Here is a 15,151-nt window from a genome sequence, read left to right on the forward strand (position 1 = left end):
CAACACTCAACACTGAATGCAAATTTCAAAAGTTTGTGTTACATTATTAAACTATTATTACATTTTTTTAGAGTTTCAATCAAACAGCAACAGAAGGACAAAAAACGTCAGGTGATATAAATACACACAAACATATTCACATTAATGTCTGCATGCTTTATTAAGATGATCAGATGTTCATTACAACTACACTTCCATTCAAAATCTTTTGCGTTTCTTCAAAACAAAACATTGGATCAACCTTTTGAAGTTAAATAATCATATTGGAGTTTTCAGACCAGGCAGGACGGGCATGAACAAAACCAGCTGCATAATCATCCAATGTAAAGGCTGGCATCAGAAAATCAATGTGACATGACATGAATTCAACACTTGTTTTCCCAGTGCTTGCTGATATGTTATTGTTTTAGTAAATGCAATAATTCAATTGATTGCCTATGTGGAGAGAGAGGAGATGTGGTGTCATGTGTGTCTTTAGGCTTCAGCATGCAGGACACATTTTTTAAAAGCACATTAGCAAAACCCCTCTTTGCTAATTTATCTCTTGCATGTTTTTTCTGCTGAAAAGCCTGAACAGTCGGACTCTTATGAGCTGAATACTCAAGCCATAGATGGCTGGATTAAGAATTGGGGGAAATATCAAAAAGTACAAAGACAGAAACAACTTGGTTTGGTAAGGAAGGTCAGTTGTGTTAAATCGACTTAGTGCTATTTCTAAAAAGCAACCTATTGCGTAGTTAACTATCGCTAGTAGGTGGGGAGTGCATGTCCGGAGGGCTTTGAGCTTGGACTTGCTAAATGATGCTAAACATACTCTTAGGATGTGTGCATATGAATAAAATATCATACAAATCTGTGGAACTGTGTACACAACTGCAGATAACAGACCGATTATGTTGACAATAGACGTATCAGAACAGGCCAGTTTGACTAAAACATAATTCATGCAGTACAACTTTTCAATTGTTCTTTCACAAAACCTCAGCTGAAGAGTGAACAGTAAAACAGTCAGAAAAGCCAGAAAAGGGTAAAGCCAGGTAAAAACAATCAGTTTAACAAGTCTTTGTGACATGATGGCATGATAAAGCAGTGGATAACAAATGGCCACATACCTGTCATAACTCATCGCTGCAAGAATTGTGAATTCAGTGGTGGCATATGTGTGTACTGCATAGATCTGTGTCTGACAAAGTGCCAGAGATATGTCATATGAGCGTAACAACAGGTTGCTCAGGACTGCTGGCAGTAAAGCTGTGCTTCCATACAGACCATTCACTGCCAAGTTACACACCAATAAGTACATGGGCTCATGCAGGCTTTTTTCATGATAAATCAATCGGATTAAGACGACATTTTCAACAATGATGGTTAGGTAAATTATCAGGAATATGCAGAAATACATTGGCTTCAAGTCATCCATCCCATGATAAGCAGACAAATGAAAAGATGTGACTTCAGATACATTTGTCATCCTGACAGATATTAGATATGACAAAATGTTGTTATCCTTAAAATACTGTACAATGATTAACTCTGTATGATGACATATAATGTCCTGTAATATTACCTGTGTGAGCAGATCCCCTCCCCTCCTCCTGAGCTATACTTTTATACCCTTCACATTTGTTCCCTACTGAAATGAAGTCATTTGACCTGCATATCTGGTTCCCAAAATCTGAAGACAGGGGTGACTAAACTAACTAAATATATGAGTTATAAAAATTAATCCCCCATACCATTTTAACCAATAAAAAAAGGAACTATTGGGACCAAAATCATTGTCTGTAAACATGTTTATTTCTGCTGTAAAAATGGGAATTTTAAAATGGGGCTAATGGGGATTCTTTGGTTTTTGGAGCCAGCCTCAAGTGGACACTTTTTTATTTTTTTTACACTTTCTACCATGGTTTGATTTTTTCAGCACCAAAGTTTGCTGCTTGGGATTGACTTGCTTTTGGAAAAAATGCCTCTATAATGAAAACTCTATAGAGTAACCTTTCAGTTACATAGGATATGTTTGGGTTTAGCATAATATTGTACGCTTAAATACCACAATATAAAAATCTACTTACTGATTAGCTTCATGAATACAGTCCAGCTGTATGATACCCAAGGTGCCATTTTGTAAGTTATTTTAAAAGTTCAATCCCTGTTTCTTTATTCTCCGTGCTTATACTATCTGTTGTATTTCTGTGGTAAGGAAAGTGTGTGTGAATAGATCACCTGCAAAGTGTATATTTTCATAATTATATTATTCATATTGTTAGTTTTATGATAAAGCAACCATATTTTAAATTCTATTTCATTCTTCCTTACCGCCAGAGGCAGTTCTTAACACTGGATTATATCTGTCTTGTGCACGCGCAGGTCGAGTATTTAATATCAACAAAGTCGCATGTGACCTGGGATGACGCCTGACGTAGCTTAAATAGCCCGCGTCATCACGTGAGACGCCCCTTCTATCTTCTCGCAGGTATCCGCGATGCAGGTTGTTTACAGAAGGAAACCAAAAAACTTTTTGCTTGGAGCCCTGTAACCACGGTTGGAGCTACGGAATTTCGTCCTCCAAGGGCTGCAATTAGTTACAACGGCTACATTGTTTCACCGTACCGAGCTGTCTGGCCGGTGTTTTCGCTGGGGCTCTCAGCGCATTACGGACTGGCTAATGATAGCTTGCAGTTGGACCACTGAGGTAAGTATTATCCTTTCCTTAGCTGTACAGTGATTTAATTTTGAGAAGAGTCTGGCTTCGGGTTTCTTTGGTTATTTTTTCCGCGGTGAGAAGTGTCTGCACTTTCAACGCAAGGCTGATGGTATCACGGTGTGTGACAGCTGATTGTAATTGTAACACTGCTACGCGAGTGGGTTCGCTCGTCAAGGCGTGACAATTTTTGTTTGTGTAAAAGAGCGAGGGCTCTCCAGCAAACAGTTTTCGCTTGTGGGTTAATGGTAAAATAATTTAGAATAAAAAAGAGAAATATTGAAAAAGAAAAGACAGAACGGCTTAATTGTTTGTTAAGTTTGCTGAGGTGGAAGGACAGCAGCCTGGAGACCAGCTGCCTCCATCTGGATCGGCTTCAAAGAGGCGTGGTGGGGCGAGTGGCGCACCGCCGGAATGTGCTCCACCTAGGAAGAGAAGGTGGATGGTTTAGCCATTAAGGTTGATAAGCTAGCCTCAGAGTTTGCAGAGATTAAGACTCTGCTTCTTAACCTTCAGCCGAGCAGGTGGGCGGCAAGTCCAGGAGAGGGCCCACCTGATTGGAAAGGAGATGCCTTGTCTACAAGAGCTTCCTGTAGCTTTTTTTTTTTTTGTAGGTTTTGTGGGGCCAGTTCGTTTCAAGTTCTATTTTACTTGAATCGCCCTATTTCTGACAGCAGGGCCCTGGCTTCCATGCAGAATCCTGGCAGTTATGGGCTGGCCCAGATGCCAGCGGTAGAACCAGCTGTAGCCTCCATCATTGTGTCACCTGATGAGGCCTTGAGACCTGATGCTCGCTGTCCCAGGCTGCAGTGTCGCATGACAGACGATTTTCTGGTGAAATGTTATGATACGGCGGCCCGCATGGGGCGTATTGGTAACTCACTTTCCCATTTGATGCAGTCCTCTGGTCTGGATGCATCTGTCCAGAGCCTGAGTGACACATCTTTGACAAGGGAGCTTGGCAGGTTAATGTCAATACTAACCCTGACTAGGCGCCAGGTATGGCTGGCTCAGTCTCCACTTCCTGAGCCAGGTCAGAGGGCTCTTCGAGTTCTCCCAGTAGTGCCTGGGGAGTTGTTTGGGCCAGCAGAACAGCAAGCCTTAGAGCGTGGAGTCCAGGTGAACCAAACTTGGTTACAGTTTGCTCGCCTTCAGGGCCCTGCGCCCGCTCTGAGACGACGGTCTCAGGAGGGTTATGGCACTGGTCGTCTTCGACTGCCGGCCCGGCCTGGTGGCTGCCCAAGAACCTCACAAGCGGCCTTTGAGCGGCCTGATTACCACCGACGAGCTCCCCCGCGGTCTGTGCCCGCAGACCCAGAGAGGTCGGGGGTCTGGCTTTCCCTAAGGGAAAGGACCCTAAGGGCCAGGGGGGCAGGCCCTGATGCCCCAGGGCCGGCTGTCGGATGCTTCTCCGAGCAGCACCTCAGCTACTGGAGAAGCTGTACTTCAGACCCTTGGGTGGTGGCCACGATTTCCCAAGGGTACAATCTTCAGTTCCGACACCGGCTCCCAGTTTTCAGTGGAGTCCGACATACCACGGTCAGCGAAGACGTCAGGCACTCAGCCAAGAGATAGCCAACCTCCTGGAGAAGGACGCCATAGAAGGCGTAAATCATCAGACACAGCAAGGTGGGTTCTTCTCAGTGTGTTTTCTGATCCCCAAAAAAGAGGGTGGGTTTTGCCCTATCCTAGATCTAAGAGGGCTGAACACATTTCTGAAGGTGTTGCCCTTCCACATGCTGAGAACAGCAGATGTGCTACAGGCTGTGACGCGGCAGAGTTGGTTCACATCCATCGATTTAAAGGACGCATACTTTCATGTGCCAATCGCACTCCATCACAGAAAATTCCTGCGCTTTGTATTCGAAGGCAGGGTTTATCAGTTCAAAGTGCTCCCCTTCGGGCTATCCCTGGCCCTGCGGGTCTTTACACGGTGCATGCGGGCAGCATTGGCCCAGTTGCAGGCCAGGGGTATGCATGTCCACCCATACCTGGACGACTGGCTGATCTGTGCCTCGACCCGGAGGCAGTCAGATCAGGACACTTCAGCCCTTCTTCACCATGTGTCACAGTTGGGCCTCACAGTCAATTATGCCGAGAGCTGTCTCATACCCAGCCAAAGGGCGGTGTTTATTGGATTGACCCTGGATTCAGGTCATATGCTGGCCTCCCCGACACAATGCAGAGTGGAGGCCATACTCCAGCATCTCCTCCGTTTCCGGAGGGGCAGGAGGTTACAGTACAGCCTTTTCCTCAGGCTGTTGGGTATGCTAACGTCTGTAACATCAGTGGTGCCACTGGGCCTTTTGTACCTACGGCCCCTCCAGGTTTGGACAAATGGCCTCCATTTAGGTCCAAGGGGGCACAGATCCAAGAGAGTCATGGTGTCCAGCTGATGTCTTCTTGCTCTGCGGCCATGGAGAAACAGGGAGTTTCTGTCCGGAGGCGTTTTGTTGGGTATAGTACCCTCACGTCGCGAAGTTGTAATGACCGATGCCTCAACTTCAGGTTGCGGGGCAGTGTGGAAATGCAGAACGGTGAGAGGGCTTTGGACAGCGCAGGAGGCTACGCAGCACATAAATGTGCTCGAACTCCGGGTAATGCATTTGGCACTCATCTAGTTCCTGCCGTATTTAAAGGGCAGACATGTTCTTGTGCGTTCCGACAACATATCTGCAGTCTACCATATCAATCATCAAGGGGGCATGAGGTCAAGCTGGCTGCTGCGGGTGGCGCACCGTCTCCTGGTATGGGCTTTCCCTCGCCTTGCTAGCCTCAGGGCCATGTACCTGCCAGGGCCACAGAACCTGGTGGCAGACTTTCTATCTCGCCAGAAACCTCCCTCGGGGGAGTGGAGGAGTGGAGAGGTGATAGAGGAGATATGGCGAATATATGGCAAGACAGAGGTGGACCTGTTTGCTTCGAGGTCCTCGACCCACTGCCTTTGGTTCTCCTTGATGGAGACGACGAGTCCTCTAGGACAGGATGCTCTGGCACACCCATGGCCAGATCGTCTTCTTTATGCCTTCCCACCGTTTCCTCTCATAGCAGCAACGCTGCACAGACTACAGCAGGTCAACCACAGACTTTTGTTGGTTGCCCCGAAGGGAGGCCCTGGTTTCCACGCATGTACAGTCTTCTGAACAGAGTTCCATGGTGCCTGCCAACACGGCAGGACTTGCTCTCACAGCTGGGGGGCAGCATCTGGCATCTGACTCCGGAGGGCCTGCAATTGTGGGTGTGGCCCTTGAGGGGCCTGAACCACTCCTTGCTGCTTGTGACCAAGCGGTTATCCAGACCATAAATGACTTGAGGGCACCCTCCACAAGGGCACTTTATGCCAACAGGAGGAAGCTTTTTTCAGATTGGTGTAGAGCCCACAAAGAGACTCCTGAGAGTACCTCTGTGCCAGTAGTACTGCGGTTTCTGCAGTCTTTGCTAGAGAAGGAGCTCTCTGTTTCCACCTTAAAGGTATATGTGGCTGCAATTTTGGCCAGGCATATTAAAGTTGATAACCACACCTTGGGGTCTCACACTCTGGTGACCCAGTTTCTTAGAGGTGCTCAGCGGCAAAACCCTCCGCGGGCTATTAAGGTTCCCTCGTGGGACCTGTAGTTGGTGCTTGAAGGCCTTTGCCTCCCCCCCTTTGAGCCTCCTTGGCAGGCAGGGATTGAGTGGCTGTCAGCAAAGGCCGCTATTCTTCTGGCGATGGCTTCGGCGAAACGTGTGAGTGAGCTTCAAGTCTTGTCGGTGAGTGAGGCATGCATGCGATGGAACTCAGTGCTCAATGCCTCTTAATAAGGGCCATTCCACCAGGAGTGTCTCCACTTCCTGGGCAGCACTACCCTCTAAGAGGTCCCTCTAAGTGAGATACGTGCTGCAGCCACTTGGGCCAAACCATGTACCTTTGCCCGTTTTTACAGGGTGAATGTCGCTGCTGTGCCCTGGCAGCAGCTGTTTTTCAGGAACTTTGAGACAGTTCACGGTGAGTTGGGATTCCTTGTGACCATGCTGGTATTAGTCATCCAGTGTTAAGAACTGCCTCTGGCGGTCAGGAAGAATGAAATAGAACGTGAGTTACGTATGTAACTACGGTTCTATGAATTCTACATGACCGCTAGAGGTCTCCGTCACCCGGAATCTTGGCGAGAAGATTCTGAAGGGGCGTCTCACGTGATGACGCGGGCTATTTAAGCTACGTCAGGCGTCATCCCAGGTCACGTGACTTTGTTGATATTAAATACTCGACCTGTGCGTGCACGAGACAGATATAATCCAGTGTTAAGAACTGCCTCTGGCGGTCAGGAAGAATTCATAGAACCGTAGTTACATAAGTAACTCTCGATTTATTGACAAAACAACTTTACAAAATCCAAGTATTTACTTAGAAAGCAGGCCCAACAATGCACAGTGTCCAACATAAAAGCAGCATGGTCTCATGTAGAGGAGTACAGTCTGTTGTGAAATCACCATCAAGAGGTCACTATTAACAAGTTCAGTTCAAAATCAAAATATGTTTGAGTTCCAGCTTTAGCACACCACATGTCTACTGTATTATCTATTGTTTGATTGACATCAAAGCATGAACAATGTCAGGAAATCTATTTAAGATTCATCTTGTATTGTCAGCTTGATGTGTCGCTCCACACAAACACAACTGAAGACTGTTACCTGCTCAGAAAAAAAAAGCACCAAATACCAACAGAGCAAGAATTAGTGTGAAACCTCCAGGACCATGATGCTTATGGCAGGTTGTTTTCACTCTTTAAATTTCATTCGACGTTAACATCGACAAACTCAACATATAAAGAACTACACAGCCTGTCCTCAAAAAGGCAGATACAGTGATAAAACATTTTGCTATCCTTGCCTTGTTGCTGAAATGAAGACGGTCAGTGTAAGGGGTTGAAAGTGCATATGTTATATTGTCTTAAAAATTCAAGAACAAACTCACAAAACTCAAATATATTTACCATCAATGATAATAAATCTTTTCTTTATTTATAATAAATAAGTCTCATCTTTCTGTCTCCTGAAGCTTTAACTTTACAATTTTAAACTTTACAGACGTGAAATCTTAACTCATGACAGCAGCACCGTCTTTACGTCTTCACCAACAATGTTACACTTTCAAAAAACACTTGAAGCCATTACATGCAGACATTAGCTGAAGAAAGTTTTCATTGAACATACTCATTTGATATTTAACACCAAGCTTTGCCGTTATTTAAACTAAAAAAAAGACATATCAAATGAATTAGAATAAAGATAATAATAACTGAAATGCACAATCCAGCAATTTATATACAGTGTGTCTGAAAAAGTCAATGCATCCATTACAGTAAAAATGTTTTAATCTAACACAGAGGCCTAATGTATTAGAAACTTATTTATTTTTGGCTCGTGCATATTTATCTACAAGTAAAAGATAGTACAATTCATTTAAGTTAATGCAATTAATGTAAGCAAAGACCTGTATTATATCATTAGTGTAAAATAAACATTACACATTAATTATTAATATTTTACCAGCTGCCTTTTTCCACCTTTTAAAAAAATCTAAATAACAGAGTTAACAGACAGCAAAGTGTCAGGTGGCCCAAAAGGTGAATGAGAAAACATATAGTTTGATCATATTCATTTCATTATAAGAATAACCTTTTTTTAAAGGGGGGGGGGGGCTTTGCAATAAAATAGGTTCGTCCGTATTCAAGCTCTAACCAAAGTCTCTTATCTTTGAAGGCAGGATCTTATGTCTGATAAAATGTTTCAGTATGTGAACTCTCACTATTTGAGTACCGAGTCCATACAGCACGGGGTTGGCAACTGATGGGATGATGATAAAATACAAAGAGAGGAAGATCCTTGCATCTACAGCCACATGGTTCATGTTGAATCGAGATTGGATGACTTCGAAAAAGAATCCTATGATGTAGTTTAACAAAGACACTATATGAGGGATGCATGTTTTAAGAGCACTGCCCCGAGATTCTCGCAGCAGTTTCCCACACACTCTTGCAATTTGCATGTAAGAGAAAACAATCATCACTAGCTGAGGGACAACAAAAAACACAGTCAGTACGAGTCCCACTATACTTATGTATGGCACACTTGAACATGAGTTTTTGACCACTTCAATGTTCACACAGTATAATTTCTCTAGCACTTTTCCGCAGAAGCTCAGGTTTAAGGTCAGAGCGTAGAAACATGCAAACAGAATCAGCGGGTAAAGACTAGCTAATGCCACAAGCTTGCTTATCTTTGAATAAGACATGATGCTGTGGTAATGTAGAGGGCAACAGATGGCAACGTACCGGTCATATCCCATCACAGCTAATATAAAGAACTCAGCACATGCGTATGTGTGCAGAAAGTAGACCTGAGCCAAACACCGCTTCACGCTAGTCTCATGTGTGTCAGACATGAGCAGAGCCATGACTGCAGGTAACAGCGCGGTGGTGCCGTACATTTCATTGACAGATAACATACATGTGAACACATTCATGGGTTGGTGCAGCTCTTTGTTCTGATGTATGACGGTGATGAGCAGCGTATTCAGAGTGAGAATGATAAGATACAGCAAGAGGAATACAGTGAACAGCCCATGTTTGTTGTTTTCCATGACAGCATAGGCAGTCATCGTGAATGTCAGCACAGTTCTGTTGTCCATATTTCACTTCATCTCTGTAAAAGAAAAGCATACATTTTATAATACAGGCTGGTGAAGCACTTTATGATTGGTACTGAAGCTACTCAAAGCTATTTCAATGATATCAAGTCAACAACGAAGAAATTAAAAGACGGATAACAAAGCGAGAACAAGAAGACAGATGGATAGAGAGCCATTAAAATCACAAAGCAGGGTTAAAATATTATACAGTGTGTAAGATTATGTCTAGAAAGGTCTTGAATTGTTAAAATATGATGAGATTAAGATTGGAAGAATAAATAGCTAGAAAGTACACTTATATAAAACAATTAGAGTTTGGACGGTCTAACATCAAATATCTAAAAAGGTAAAAGTGCATTGACCTTAAGTAGATGTTGTATCATGGTACCAGAGGTCATTACTCAACAATGAACACATTTAATCACAGAACAAGCTAAAGTTGTTGGTTCAGAGTACAACAAACACACATCCTGTTACCTGCTTTCTGTCCTCTTCTGGAGGTAGCGGAGTGTGCCACTTGGTCACGGGTGGGCTTTTAACAATGCTCATCCGAGATGCGTTGATATCATGTGATATAAGTGTGTAACTTGTTACCATGGCGTCCAAAGTATGTTGTTCCTCCAACACCTTCACAAAAGCAGAAAAGTTTGGTTGAGAAACAACAACACAGATTCTGACACCTTAGCTAAGTGTAAAAGTAACACATAAAAATAAAATGTGATGCTTGAAACAGCTGCAGCGTATGTGTGTTTATTTAAAAGTCCTTTAATGCAGTGGTTCTCAACTGGGGGGTTGGGACCTGAAAGCGGGTCGCGGAGCCGTTATCAGTGGGTTGCGAATTTGTGCCCGGAAAAACAACTACTGTATTTTCCGCACTATAAGGCGCACTTAAAAGCCTTTAATTTTCTCAAAAAACGACAGTGCGCCTTATAATCCGGAGCGCCTTATATATGGATCAATTGGTTAATTGGTTGATCCATACTGGTTGTACACGGCGCTCAGCGACACTGACTCGGATAATGACGAGAGGGAGCCGGGCATGTTGGATGCCGTACTCGCCCAACTGTTCAATTCGGACACTGAAGAAGAATTCGAGGGATTCGTGGACGGGGAATGAACTGAAAAAGTGAGCTTTACGTGTTATACGTAACTGAACATTGTTGAGTTATGCACTAACGCAGGGGTGCCCAACCTTTTTTGAACCAAGATCTACTTTTAAAGTTACCAGTCTGCCGAGATCTACCAGTCCACATAGTGAGCCATAGCCTTTACCAACAGCCTACAAACGCATGTAATACTCACACACCAAACAGAAAATAATAAATGAGAGTTCTGTAAAAAATAATGCAGACTACAGACTACAGCAGGCTGCTGTGAGATGATTTTGCTTTTGTTAAATTAGCTGCAGACACGGTGAGAGTGAACGGAGTAAAGTCCAACCGACTGTTTGACCGGGTCACGTGTGTTCCCACCTCGGTCCGTACGGATCACGGATCAACTGTGTGCTGTAGCACTAAAAGTAAAAAGTAAAAAGGTTCGCGTGGTGGCTGGCGCTCCAGTGCAAGTGTGTGTGTGTGTGCGTGTGTGTGAGTGTGCGTGTGCGCTGTTTGTTGGTGTGTCTCGTGCCCCGCGATGCTCACAGTCATGACAGCAGAGAGGAGCAGAGAAAAGTAGCTGCAGCTTCATCAAATGCGCTTAATACTCGTAGCATAGTTTCTATATATGACTTTTTGGTAAAACATTTACCCCCCCCGGTTTTACCTGCACGTCCTTGCGCATGCCTGCACTCTCTCTTGCGCGCGCTCTCTCTCTCTGTCTCCGCCGCTCGCTCTCTCATGCACGCAGCAATTTCATGAATAAATGAAAAATTAAATACACACAGGTCGGAAGTATACTTGGGCTCCCAACACAGGTATCGTGTGTGGGAAACAGCGCAATGAGATGAAATTGAAATCACTTTTCTATTTTACAATTGTATTTTATATTGACAAAACATCTCGCGATCGACTGAGAATCAGTCAGCGATCTACCTGTCGATCGCGATCGACTGTTTGGGCACCCCTGCACTAACGTTTGAATTAGCGGTATCAGACTGTGTTTCTTTTACGTGTTTACAACTGAACAAGGCTGGGAGATATTGTGAATATGCACATTAACGTTTGAACAATGTTGAGTTATTGTGAATGCACTACGTATAAAACTACGTTTTGAGAGTTAAGAGAAACGTCAAAGAAATAATTTATTATTTGGGGAAATCGTCTTATGTACTTTTGTTTTTGTAGTTTTATACGTTACGTTTTATACGTATTTATATTTATATATTCACAATATCTCCCAGCCTTGTTCAGTTGTAAACACGTTCTATTCTATGCGCCATATAATCCGGTGCGCTCTATATATGAAAACAGTTCTAAAATAGGCCATTCATTGGAGGTGCGCCTTATAATCCGGTGCGCCTTATAGTGCGGAAAATACGGTATGTTGAAAAGTCAGTGAAGTTTGTTTTGTTCCATCTCTGTGTTCTGTCAGATGTTTCGTTCCATCTGAGGTCTGAACTGCCATATTTGTCTTTAAAGAGGACATATTATCTCCCTTTTCCACCTTTTCAAACAGTCCCCTGTGGTCTAAATGAAACATCTGTGCTGTGCTTTGGTCAAAATTTAACATGAATCAAGCACCAGAGGAGGTTTGCGACCCAGTATAAACCAGCTCTCTCAGAACGCTCCATTTTGGTGTGTATGTCTCTTTAAATACAATGCCACAGGTGGGCTGTGAACCCAGGCCGCCCGCTTGAGACGACAGCCTCCATGCATGGGGCGCGCGCACTAACCACTGCGCCACTAGCGCCCCTCAAAATACTTTTCACACCACGTCTCATTCATCCATTCAAACCACATACACACACTGGTGGCAGCGTCTGCTAAGTTAAGTGTCCATCAGTATTGTCACATTCACATTCACACACCGCAGATGCGACAGCAGGAAAAACTTGGGCTTCAGTGTCCAGCCCAAGGAATCTTCATGTTACTGCAAGAGCCAGGGATTTAACCCCTGACCTTCTGGTCGAGACACGACTGACTCACAGCCAAAGCCGGGTGAATAGTTAGTCTACCAAGTCTGTCTTTTGGGCAGAAAAGTTTCAATGTTTCAAACGACAGTTCTTCCCCACGAAATACATGGACAATGGGAAGAATAATCCAAACCTTGCCTGACTCCAGTGGAATGGTACGCCAAGTAAAGCTGCACAGACCTGTAAATAAACTGTGTCTGCTACAAGAAGCAGTGTGATCACAAAGACTACATGATGGACAACATAAATGGGACTGACGAATAAGACTTTAAAATAGTAATTGCAGTTAAATGGTGACTTATAACTCTTATTATTTGAATTAATTTGTTGAGTGCTTTAGTTTGATGACTCTTAGTATTGTAGTTGGTAATGGCTTAATTGTCCTGCTTAATCATTAGGGACCGGATATGTAAGAACCACAAGATGACAACTTAAGTTAATTCAAAGAACTTTACAAAATGCAAGTATTTACTTAGAAAGCAGGCCCAACAATGCACAGTGTCCAACATAAAAGCATATTGTCAGCTTGATGTGTTGCTCCACACAAACACAACTGAAGATTGTTACCGGCTCAGAAGAAAAAGCACCAAGTACCAACAGAGCAAGAATTAGTGTGAAACCTCCAGGACCATGATGCTTATGACAGGTTTTTTCCATAATGATGGCAGTCAGTATAAGGGCTATAAGTTTATGTTATGTTGTCTTAAAGATTCAAGAACAAACTCACAAAACTCAAATATATTTACCATCAATGATAGTAAATCTTTGCTTTATTTATAATAAATAAGTCTCATCCTTCTGTCTCCTGGAGCTTTACAATTTTAAACTTTACAGACGTGAAATCTTAACTCACGACAGCAGCACCGTCTTTACCTCTTCACCAACAATGTTACACTTTAAAAAAACACTTGAAGCCATTACATGCAGACATTAGCTGAAGAAAGTTTTCATTGAACATACTCATTTGATATTTGACGCCAAGCTTTGTCATTATTTAAACAAAAAAATAGACATATCAAATGAATTAGAATAAAGATAATAATAACTGAAATGCACAATCCAGCAATTTATATACAGTGTGTCTGAAAAAGTCAATGCATCCATTACAGTAACATTTTTTTAATCTAACACAGAGGCCTAATGTATTAGAAACTTATTTATTTTTGGCTCGTGCATATTTATCTAAAAGTAAAAGATAGTACCATTAATTTTAGTTAATGCAATTAATGTAAGCAAAGACCTGTATTGTATCATTTTAGTGTAAAATAAACATTACACATTAATTATTAATATTTTACCAGCTGCCTTTTTCCGCCTTTTAAAAAAATCTAAATAACAGAGTTAACAGACAGCAAAGTGTCAGGTGGCCCTAAAGGTGAATGAGAAAACACATAGTTTGATCATATTCATTTCATTATAAGAATAACCTTTTGTGAAGGGGGGGGGGGGGCTTTGCAATGAAATAGGTTCGTCCGTATTCAAGCTCTAACCAGAGTCTCTTATCTTTGAAAGAAGGCTCTTATGTCTGATAAAACGTTTCAGTATGTGAACTCTCACTGTTTGAGTACCGAGTCCATACAGCACGGGGTTGGCAACTGATGGGATGATGATAAAATACAAAGAGAGGAAGATCCTTGCATCTACAGCCACATGGTTCATGTTGAATCGAGTTTGGATGATTTCGAATAAGGATCCTATGGTGTAGTTTAGCAAAGAGAGTAAATGAGGGATGCATGTTTTAAGAGCACTGCCCCGAGATTCTCGCAGCAGTTTCCCACACACTCTTGCAATTTGCATGTAAGAGAAAACAATCATCACTACCTGAGGGACAATCAAAAACACAATCAGTACGAGTCCCACTATACTTATGTATGGCACACTTGAACATGAGTTTTTGACCACTTCCATGTTCACACAGTATAATTTCGGCACCACTTTTCCGCAGAAGCTCAGGTTTAAGGTCAGAGCGTAGAAACATGCAAACAGAATCAGCGGGTAAAGACTAGCTAATGCCACAAGCTTGCTTATCTTTGAATAAGACATGATGCTGTGGTAATGTAGAGGGTAACAGATGGCAACGTACCGGTCATATCCCATCACAGCTAATATAAAGAACTCAGCAGATCCATATGTGTGCACAAAGTAGATCTGAGCCAAACACCACTTCACGCTAGTCTCATGTGTGTCAGACATGAGCAGAGCCATGACTGCAGGTAACAGCGCGGTGGTACCGTACATTTCATTGACAGATAACATACATGTGAACACATTCATGGGTTGGTGCAGCTCTTTGTTCTGATGTATGACGGTGATGAGCAGCGTATTCAGAGTGAGAATGATAAGATACAGCAAGAGGAATACAGTGAACAGCCCATGTTTGTTGTTTTCCATGACAGCATAGGCAGTCATCGTGAATGTCAGCACGGTTCTGTTGTCCATATTTCACTTCATCTCTGTAAAAGAAAAGCATACATTTTATAATACAGGCTGGTGAAGCACTTTATGATTGGTACTGAAGCTACTCAAAGCTATTTCAATGATATCAAGTCAACAACGAAGAAATTAAAAGACGGATAACAAAGCGAGAACAAGAAGACAGATGGATAGAGAGCCATTAAAATCACAAAGCAGGGTTAAAATATTATACAGTGTGTAAGATTATGTCTAGAAAGGTCTTGAATTGTTAAAATATGATGAGATTAAGATTGGA

At 42.8% G+C, this 15,151-nt stretch overlaps 3 protein-coding genes across 3 annotated transcripts; all 3 read right to left on the reverse strand.

The window, feature by feature from the left end:
• Positions 1-169: 169 nt before the first annotated feature.
• Positions 170-1,550, reverse strand: LOC109997052 (olfactory receptor 52Z1P-like). The gene has a single exon (XM_029280687.2). The coding sequence runs from the start codon at positions 1,469-1,471 to the stop codon at positions 533-535; it is 939 nt and encodes a 312-aa protein (XP_029136520.1). The 5' UTR covers positions 1,472-1,550; the 3' UTR covers positions 170-532.
• A 6,867-nt stretch (positions 1,551-8,417) lies between these two features.
• LOC109997053 (olfactory receptor 52D1-like) lies at positions 8,418-9,371 on the reverse strand. The gene has a single exon (XM_020651419.3). The coding sequence runs from the start codon at positions 9,369-9,371 to the stop codon at positions 8,418-8,420; it is 954 nt and encodes a 317-aa protein (XP_020507075.2).
• A 4,523-nt stretch (positions 9,372-13,894) lies between these two features.
• LOC109997060 (olfactory receptor 52D1-like) lies at positions 13,895-14,891 on the reverse strand. Its single transcript, XM_020651425.2, has one exon. It carries the CDS (start codon positions 14,878-14,880, stop codon positions 13,927-13,929), a length of 954 nt encoding a protein of 317 aa, XP_020507081.2. The 5' UTR covers positions 14,881-14,891; the 3' UTR covers positions 13,895-13,926.
• Between the last annotated feature and the right edge of the window lie 260 nt (positions 14,892-15,151).

This window comes from Labrus bergylta, chromosome 14, assembly GCF_963930695.1.
Source record: "Labrus bergylta chromosome 14, fLabBer1.1, whole genome shotgun sequence".
Taxonomy (NCBI): Eukaryota; Metazoa; Chordata; class Actinopteri; order Labriformes; family Labridae; genus Labrus; species Labrus bergylta.